General features: G+C 40.2%; 1 protein-coding gene across 3 annotated transcripts; it reads left to right on the top strand.

The window, feature by feature from the left end:
• Positions 1-63: 63 nt before the first annotated feature.
• LOC147216278 (uncharacterized) lies at positions 64-9,365 on the top strand. 3 transcript variants are annotated; one of them, XM_086178251.1, is made up of 13 exons: positions 64-355; positions 538-606; positions 2,829-2,853; positions 5,054-5,140; positions 5,232-5,377; positions 5,477-5,596; positions 5,702-5,747; positions 6,085-7,018; positions 7,128-7,395; positions 7,578-7,643; positions 7,745-7,846; positions 7,924-8,161; positions 8,441-9,365. In XM_086178251.1, exons 1-13 carry the CDS (start codon positions 296-298, stop codon positions 8,692-8,694), a joined length of 2,415 nt encoding a protein of 804 aa, XP_086034377.1. In that variant the 5' UTR covers positions 64-295; the 3' UTR covers positions 8,695-9,365. The 3 variants fall into 3 exon arrangements, with proteins under 3 accessions (XP_086034377.1, XP_086034379.1, XP_086034378.1); XM_086178253.1 differs by lacking the exon at positions 2,829-2,853 and having other exon boundaries at positions 288-355; positions 8,441-9,362; XM_086178252.1 differs by lacking the exons at positions 64-355; positions 538-606 and adding an exon at positions 874-2,592 and having other exon boundaries at positions 8,441-9,364.
• Positions 9,366-9,510: the final 145 nt, after the last annotated feature.

The following is a 9,510-nucleotide window of genomic DNA, read 5'->3' as shown; positions in this document are numbered from 1 at the left end:
CGTTCATGATCTTGGAGGAGCCCAACTCAACCCCCCACGCACCAATACAGGAAGTCGGTCCCCCTTTCAAATAACCATTCTCAGGTTCAGCTACGGGTTATTGAGACAAGTTTGATAATAAACGCTGGACTCTCCACACATTCCGAGTAACTACTGGTGCTTGAGTAAAAAGTAATACTCATTGCTGCTTTAAACAACTCGACCCATACTTGTTTACCTCCCCTGGTTAGCCATACAGTGGCTAGGTCGGTGGCTACCTGAGGTATAACGTTGATAGCGGCGTAGTCGTTCGACAATGGAAAATTTTGAAACGCCGCATGAAGATGATGCTTTGAATGAGTTCATTGAATGTACGGTAAGTTGCCAGTATTCAGTTACTATAAGCTGGCTTTGACAGGTATAGGTCGCCTCACTGCTTCAGCTCCTCTCGCATTTTGTTTGCCCAGCTGTTCAGTGCATTCGCAGTTTTTCTCAATTATCACCACTCAACAAATACCAGTCCCCATTTTTGAAACTGACACATGCTTTTCTTTTTAGGTGTGTCAAAAGTCCATGCGTGGTAAAACGTTGTACAAGATACATCTGACATCACCGGGGCATATAAAGGTACACAGCATAAAGAATCAGTCCTGTACTGCAAAACTCTGCACCTTAATCTGGCCTACTGGTTCTCCTCTTGCTATCCGTCCCATTTTTCTCACAAGTTATCCGAAAAACCATATATCGTAACTTATTTTCCTCCGGCCTTGTGGACGTTTTCTTAATTTCCTCTTGTTATCCGGTGGGTTGGCGCTGATGAATTCCGTGTTTGTTCATGCCTGAGGTTTCTTTCGGGTCATTCATGTCCCAGCCGATCATTAATAAGAGACATTATTCACCACATTTACCCCTTGAGTCTCTAAGTGCAAATTTGTTACACATTGGTGGTATGTTCATATATTCTGTTTGGACACATCCTGTCACTTCTTACAAGGGCAAACAACTCAGGATTGGGTGGAACTACAGCATGCTCGATGAATTTACCAAACAACACAGCAGTTGGAGGACAGTCTCCCTTGGCATGGACCTAAAAGTACACTTAACAGAAATATTGTCACCATGGAACAGGTCTGAATACAGCAACTACAAAGTCTTTCAAGAGAGTTCGGCGATGAATGCGCTGTCGTCCTCCTTGAAATAAAGGCAAGCTGTAACTGGTGTCAGAAAGAGTGGCTGTCTCTCTTGGAAACCTGAGATGTAGAGAGGTGCTGAAATGGGACGTCAGCCTAGGAAAGGCTTTATGATGCTGGGAAAATTATCCCCAACAATGCAGGATAAAACATCCTGCAAAAAAATACAAACACCATAATCAAGGGATGTGATGTTTCATTACTGCTTTCCGTTCAGGTGAACGTGAGCTGTATAATGGGATCTTCACGGAAGGGGTGATGCTGTGACATCAATTCGCCATTGCTGCAGCTATGGGTGATAAAAGCATTCATCTAAATAAAATAAAATATCAGGCAGTGCAGAATGTTGTAAAAGGAAGAGCCTGTGCCTAAGTTTTATGTAACCTTCAATGTTCATTTAGTCTTTTCGGCAGTAATTACGTCTTCATTTGTATCTGTCATTTATTCTTCCCTTCTTTGACCATAAAGACGATTCTGTCCTGGTCATCCAGAAAAAAAAGCATTGCCTGAAAATTGCTCTTCAGGAAGGAGACATGGCAGTGCATATGAGGTTGACCTGTCAAAGGTGAGGTTTGCTTCACATTGTTGTGATGCACGCACCTTATCTACAGTATATTTGAAAAAATCATGCTGGGTTACAAATCTGGAAGGAATTTACACCAACAGAATAAAACTTGAAGGTGGCGATAACAACTCAGCGGGAGTTGTTAGTCCCTCACAAAAGAAGAAACAAGCATGTTTTCTTCTGCACTATGTAGCCCTCACTTACTCTCTTGAGGTCACCACCTTGCCACCTGACGGCCCTCTGTTTTCAGTCACATTTGTCAGGAATTCAGTCCGTGCAGAGCTGTGATTCTTCCTGCACTGTTGGCATGTAGCACAGCATTTGGGCATTCTTGGTACTTTTCCAAGAAATTTTGGGTGGGAAACAAAAATGAAGTTGAAATGAAGCTGTTATCCAACTGAATGGTCATTCATTCTGTGGAACCCTCTTTTGGGGGAGACTATCTTCCATTTCTCACTTGCCACTGGCTCTTTTATGTGTTTAATTTTCATTGCTGTGTGCTTTTGTACACATTCTAGACAAGGCCCGGGCATCATATTAGAATGTCTCAATATCCTTGTATATGAAGGCTTTAGGATTCAGTTTGAACAACCCAAGAAGATTTATGTTCTGATGTGAAGGCCCAACATCATACCAGATGCTGTTACACTGGGAAGACGGTTCACAGATTGTACAGACAAACCCACCGACTCCCCTGTGGTTTTACAGCATTAGTAGCACTTGGTGGTCGCAGTTACAACTAATGGCTTAAAGATAATCAATTTGAACGTTTTCTTGAACATCGCTCTACATTTTGGTTGCCTTGAATCAGTCAGTGACGCATCCCTCTTTTGGATGAGGCGTTTTTATATAATCTGGGTAAGTTCAGGTTTTTTCATGCAACAATGGCAATTTTTTGTCTTGTTAATAAATAACAAAATGTAGTATTCCTGAATGACTTGTAATGGTACACACTAAATTACCTGTTAAAAGTTTTTGTTTTTTTTCCATTTATGTATCTATTCTTTTTTCCAGCAGTGGGGTACTCCAACAAGTGATGTGTTAACTCATCAATGATCACTAAATTTTCATTGCTTTTCTTTTATTCTTGGCAGAAAGAGGATGCAATTGTTGCTGCAGGTAAGTAAACCTTTATCTTCAGTCTGAATTTGGTCTTTTCTGGCTGCAAATATATTTGCAGTCTGCCCTGTCAGCTTACTTGATACAAATTGATCATTGAAAGCAACAGAACTCTTGCTAAACTTTTGCCTGCTTGTATGGGCAATTTTAAATATACAAAAGTCTGTAATTGTGGTCTGGTATGATTTTTATCACATCCGTTTGTCAGCATCAATGGTCTTCCAGGTGAATTATGGAAAAGCTCTGCCCAGTTTTGATCAAACGTGTTGGAGTGATATTTAATGGGCCAAAAATGGACTGCTGAATCGTTATTGTTGCACTTGTGGAATTTTTCAAGTAGTCTTGGCTTAACATTCTCTGAGACTCCTGCTGCCATTTTGGAGGTTATGGGCTGAGGAACAACCTTTCTGTGTTTGGGGAGTGATCTGGATCAATAGGTCATTTTCAGGATTATTTGGGTCCCACTGAATACTTCTTCACCAAAATTGCTATTCTTGACTGGACTTTCCCAATGTTTGCTAACCTTAAATTTAGGTGTGCAAACTTTGATCTGTAACACCACACTCCTCTGTGTGTACACATATCTTGAGTTGCTTTCTTTCTGGGGTTTACTATTATTTAGCTTCAGCTCCCCTGTCTCAGAGGATTCTGATTGCACAGATTCCTCTAAACATCACCTGTGGCCAGGTCTAAGTGCATGTCATAATCCAAACTGCTGTTTAATTGAAGCATACTTTGTTGGCTTCAAATTATTGTTGATACATCTCTCTGAAGAGGCTGCTATAACAGCAGGTTATTGTCCATTGTCTTCAAAAGTGCTTATGGGCAGCCACACTAGTATTGTGTAGCCCCAACACGATGAGGCTGAACTGGCCAGTTCGGCCATATCTTATCCGTCTCAGCAGACATGTGTCCCGCTGTGAGCCCTGTCAGGCTCTGTACAGTAATCATTCTTGATTATAGAATCCCTGCAAATGAGAAACTTGATGACCGATTGGTCACTTATCATGCGGCGTAAATGGTTTCATTGTTTCAACCATTGTGCACAATCCTGGGTATAGCTTGACACTCACTGAATTGTCATTGGAGACTATCTTCTTCTTGTGACCCAAGTATTGGTCATAATGATCATCCTCCCTCCCACTTTCTGAACAAGTGGTAAAAAACCCTCTGTTTCTAAATCATGGTGCCTCAAAAGATGCGGCAGCTTCGCCTTCCGTCTTGTACATTGTATATCTCAAAAGTTCAGATGTGCACGCACCCATCAGCATTTCCCAAACTTGGATCGCTGTGGATAACACATGTTCCACTGCATAGGGAAAGGCTTGAGAGTGCCTGCTTAACAATAGAATGTTTATTGAGAATGGGAAGAAAACAACAAACCTTTTCCTTTAAGAGAGAAACTGCTCGATTGCAGTTTTTCAAATGACATATTTGAAATGCATCAACGAAGAGGGGAAAACATCAGATCACAGGGTTAATTTTTTTTCTACTGTCTGTAACATGTCATTCTTCAATCTTTGTCATCAAAACAGGGTTACAACTGAATCCCCATGCCTTTTGTATAGTTTTGTCAATATTTCACACGCTATAGCATCCATGTGAAATCCTTTCATAGCATTGAGTCTTCTACATCTTAGTCATGAGACACAGTAGGTCGGATTTGTTCTGTTTTCAAGTTGATGACTTCATTGCTGATGTAAGTACAGTGGAATTTGAGGATTAAGGCATTTAAAGCATAACCAGAAGAGACCATGCCCAAAATTGTGTTGTCAGATTTTTAGATTTCAGGTAGTGTTTTGAAGAATTCCACTGTATTGACTGCAGCTTCACCACATAGCTTCACACATTATTAACACCCTACTGACTGCAACTTCACCATATAGCTTCACATGTTATTAACATTATGCCTCTCAACTCAGTAGTCATTACAAATCTAACATCACGAGGCTTTTGTCTTGACCAAAACAGTGTCAGAGATGGCTGGAATTTTGCTCTCTATATAAAAGCCAGTGTCAAAATGAGGACATATCTCTTTTTTTATATTTATTGTTTGTGATGAGACCAAAAGCAGCGTAAATAGATATGCTCTACACATAGGTTCAATATCACACAAAAAGGTATTCTACATCATAATAACTGATGAATAACAAAATTCTATGAAGATTTTTTTGCCAATTACCAGTGTTTGGCTTTTCAGGGCTTGGTGTCAGAGAACACGCCTTACCAGTGTTTGAGGATATTTTACAGTATCTGGATTACCTGGACATTGATGAACCCATCATTGGTGAATAACTTCATCAAGAATTTTCAAAAGACCGTCTTTTGCTCAATGTGAATCCTATTCCGTGTGAACTTTTTCCTGGTTTGCATTCTAGGTTTGAGCTATTTGGAAGAACTGCCTTGCAATCTAGCTGATCCTCTTATCGGGCCCAGATACGCCTGCAGGCTATGTAATTACACTGCAAACCTACCAGAAATTGTCCACCATGTGATTGGACGAAAACACCGGCAGAAATATGTGGTACTACATTGTGATGACACATTTTCATAAGCCGTGAGAGAACCTCTATTAAACCAAATGATTGGTTTAAAAATGTCTCTGCCTGTTGTGTTTATTTAGGAAGAGAACCGTCCGGACCTGGTGATCTGGGATAAACCGTTCATGGTAACACAAGTAGGAAAGATCATACGAGCGAGAGCAGGGATGATAGAGAGACAAGATGGAAGAGGCTGTCCGGTGGTGGGTCATCCACATTTCAGTTACTTGTTGCATATAACTGAAGTTAATGTATATTTAAAATTGTGAATTTAATTTGTGTCTTAACACATGCTGTTCATTTTTCAGGCGATGAAGAAAAAAGGGGGGATAGGCTGGTCAAACACCTCAAGAGGTATCCTCAACAAAATACACTCACTTAAGATCTCTTTGTGGCAAATGAGTTAGTCATCAGGTCGTTGTAGAGTTGGCAAAATATACTCACCTCTGCTCTCTAGTGGCCAAACTATGTCACTTTTTTGGCATGCCTGTACTGGATGGCAAAATCCTGATGTTTTCCTTTTCTGTCGGTGAAACCACATACAGGCAATTTTACGTACAATGTTTTAGTTCTTAAACAGTGACTATTTTGTTACATCAGAGCCGAATTTCTCTCACAGTATTGTACAGCTGTTAAAGATATATGAATAGCAAAGATAACTTACTTGCTTTTGTATATTTTTGCTCCTCAGTTCCTCCACCACAGAAGCAAAATCTCAACCAGAACACAAATATGAGTTCAGGCCAGTGTGATTTTCTACCCCCCATACGTGAAATCAAAGACTATCAAAAGGGGTTCTCTCTCAGGGAAAGATACCCGAATACATCCAGATTTAGTCCAGATGATGGGCAAATGTTGAACACAGACAAACCAATGTACCCGCGGGATGACATGCACAGCTGTGACCCCACTGATGAAGAGTTTGGGATGTTAGATGATGGGGCAAGTTACATGTACAGAGAACAGCATAGGGATTCTGATTATCCAGATGAGTATGAGGACAATTATTTTGGAGACACACAAACAAGAGGTGATGTTCCCCCGTATGGTTCAAGGGAGGGAATGTCTTGTGGTCAGAATCAGTCTACAGAGCATTCTACCGATGAGACTCCTTACAGAACGCACTACCCAGACAAAGATCCTCTGAAGGAGTTTTACATGGAGGAAGTTCGACGTGGGCAAGTTAATTCTGCTGAACGTGAGTCCTCACAGCTGAGGTATCCAGAGGAGAACAGACAAAGGTGGTCTGTTGAAAGGGAATCTGGGAGACCCCGAAGTAGTAATAGAATAAGAAGACATGGATCCGATGAGCCGAAAGCCAAGAGGCGGAATATCCCTTCACTTTTGGAACTTGACCAGTCACATCAGCGTTTTCCAATCAGAGATTATCAGCATGAAGCAGGAGAACCAGATCCAGAAGAGTTTATTGTTAAGCCTGGTCCCGGCAGAACAGGGTCCTCTCCTTTCCAGACAGCAAATGAAGCTCCCACAATAATGTCTGACATCCCAGAACCATTCAGACGCTTTCTAAAAGGGGCTGTCAAAGATGAAAGAGAAGGAAAAAGAAAAAGAAAAAGTCACTTCTGTGATCTCACTACAAGGGAGATGGCAACAACAAATAAGACGTGAGTGATCATGTACCTTGAGTTTTTAAAGACTGATCTCCACTAGTCCAGGATTTTGATTATGATGTTCCCATTCCTGACTTTTCTGAACACATTGTTTTGTGTTCAGGCTAAACGATGCACAGGGATCTCTGAATCCACGCTTCAGATGCCATACTAGACCCATCGAGTGTGTACCTCCAAATCCTAGGTTAGGACACTATCCTAGAGGTAATGAGCATGGTCACCTCAATCCAAACCTTGATGGACATCCTGGCCCTAATAGGCGTGGATCTCAGAATTCAAGGTTTGGAGCACATTCTAGACAAGGAGGTGCATCATTTGAACCTGAAGTCCCTAGAGTGGATCATCATCCTGTCCTCTATTCAGAATCAGAGGTAAACAAAAAAACAAACTGTGTGTGAGTGTGTGCGTGCGTGCGTGCGTGCGTGCGTGCCTGAGTTAGTTATCGTGTGTGTGTGAAAAAAAAATTGGCATTTGTTCATGCCTCCAACCAATACAGGACATGTTCCCATCTCTTGGTAAATGTTAAACTGGTGTCACACTTTATATATTTTAGTGCTCAAATCAGTCTGAGATGAACCAGGGAGGAGGTTCTGACTCAGGCTGTCTGCATGATATACTGGTATGTTTGTTTGCAGCACACATCCCAATTTAATGTGTTATAATGTTATGTTATTCATTCAAAGCTTGATCTGAAATGTCTTTTTCACTTTCCCCTGCTAGAAAAACATTGAAATTGAGAATGCTGAAGAAGCCAAATTCCTTAAGAACAGACTCTGCAGTCTTCTGAAAGAATTCAAAGCCAAAAAAGCTGAGAAAATTGCAGTATGTATCATCAAACTATAGCTTTTCATTGTTCCTGGTGCCTCTTAAAGGTTAACAAATGAAGTCTGCACTTTCAGCAAAATAATCAGAGCTACGGAGCCAGAGACTACAACAATTCAAAACCTGACCGGCAGCTGTTTGAGAGAACTGTTGGGGAGGATTCAGACATCAGACAGCGAGATGACCCCTACTTTGGCAATGACCTGAGAGGACGAAGCTGGAAGCAGCATGACCGTTCGCCAGATGCAGACCACCAAGATTACCTCCATCTTGCACGTGAGGAATCCAGACTGTCAAACAGAGGACGTTATGAAGGTGAAAATATCGAAAGTCTTATCAAATTCAAAGAAATAATTCAAAGTATGGCAAAAACTCTGGGACTATCAGGTTATGGTTTCGAACATTTCATGAAAGAAACCTGTTCACAGTACATTTTTGTTTTTTGTTTTTTTTTAACTAATGTGTTTTCTAATTATAGTGCTTGCTCTCAGATGTAATATACCAAGTAATATTTGCAGTTCTTTAATATCTGAATTCCAGAAAAATATGTATATGTTTCCATTCAGTTTTATTTATTTTTTTATTTTCCTTCAGAGACCTTTATACCACCAGAGAGATTTCGGGAACCGCATGCAATTCATCCAGATGAAGAAGCTGATCCCGAGACATTTCAAGAACCCACGTGGCCTCATGTCTACGGCCCTGATGAGGATGAAATCTTTGACTCACAGCCTTTTGCACCTTCCCAAAATATGGAATCTGGGATGCACAGGGGTCCGCGGTTCATCAGCAGCTTGGACAAAATTACCTCTACCCTCTTGGAACTGGTAGCAAGAAAATCATTCTAATTTCACTGCCGAAGTTATTCAAACCTCCATACTTTAAACAGAACAAATTATATAATATTACATTTTTTTTCAGCATTTTTTGATTATTTACTGTAGACATTTGTGTCAAAACTTCTATGGAAAATATGATAAAATGTGTAAATATTAAAATACTTGCTAACTGCAGCTGTCATGTCAGTGGTATTATTATTTAATGTTATTATTATTATTGGCACAATAAACAAAAACTGCCATAAATTTGGGTAACTTGGAGGCACATCAGTTGAAGTTCTGCTTTAAATTTAACAGAAGTTTATTGTTGAGTTTGGAAACTCCACTCCAGTCATTACATGAAAAAGAGATTATGACAAATTGTTCAGGTATTTAGTTTTTGAGGATGGCAATTGAATTGCGCCAAATATTATCTCATGTGTCTGTCATATTATTGTAAGTACATCTGTCAACATGCAGACAGGTGACAAAAAATGCTGATAAATAATCTCATCATGTTGTTTGGCCACAATGTTCACTGCACCTGGAACTCCATTGACGTTTAAGTTTGTGGAAACCTATTCTGAAATTTCAGTCAAAAGTCATAAATTGGAATCAGATAGTGGCAAAGACCAATACAAATGATTCATGGCCATCTACTGACCACATATCCTATGTATGGGGTTTTCGTCGTCAAAATTTATTTTACCTTCAATCAGATGTAGTTTGTTGGCGTTAAAAAAATAAACTTACTAAAATTCATAGTAAGGTTTTTTGTTATCCTCCTATATGAATTACATTGAAGTCGACTTTATGCTACATTAATGTCACAGCCAACAGCAACGT

The sequence above is a fragment of the Fistularia commersonii genome, chromosome 30 (genome assembly GCF_037954325.1).
Source record: "Fistularia commersonii isolate RoL2024-O1a breed Wild chromosome 30, RoL_Fcom_v1.0, whole genome shotgun sequence".
In the NCBI taxonomy this organism is placed as follows: Eukaryota; Metazoa; Chordata; class Actinopteri; order Syngnathiformes; family Fistulariidae; genus Fistularia; species Fistularia commersonii.
The sequence above is the reverse complement of the archived record's forward strand: the minus strand, read 5'-3'. Positions and strand labels throughout refer to the sequence as shown.

What these genes read in the sequence shown, in the direction of transcription:
- LOC147216278 (XM_086178251.1), top strand. Translation starts at nt 296, where the DNA reads ATGGAAAATTTTGAAACGCCGCATGAAGATGATGCTTTGAATGAGTTC. An exon ending in CATTGATGAACCCATCATTG is followed by an intron (nt 5,141 to 5,231) that starts GTGAATAACTTC and finishes TTTGCATTCTAG; the next exon opens with GTTTGAGCTATTTGGAAGAA. An exon ending in AAAAAGCTGAGAAAATTGCA is followed by an intron (nt 7,847 to 7,923) that starts GTATGTATCATC and finishes CTGCACTTTCAG; the next exon opens with CAAAATAATCAGAGCTACGG.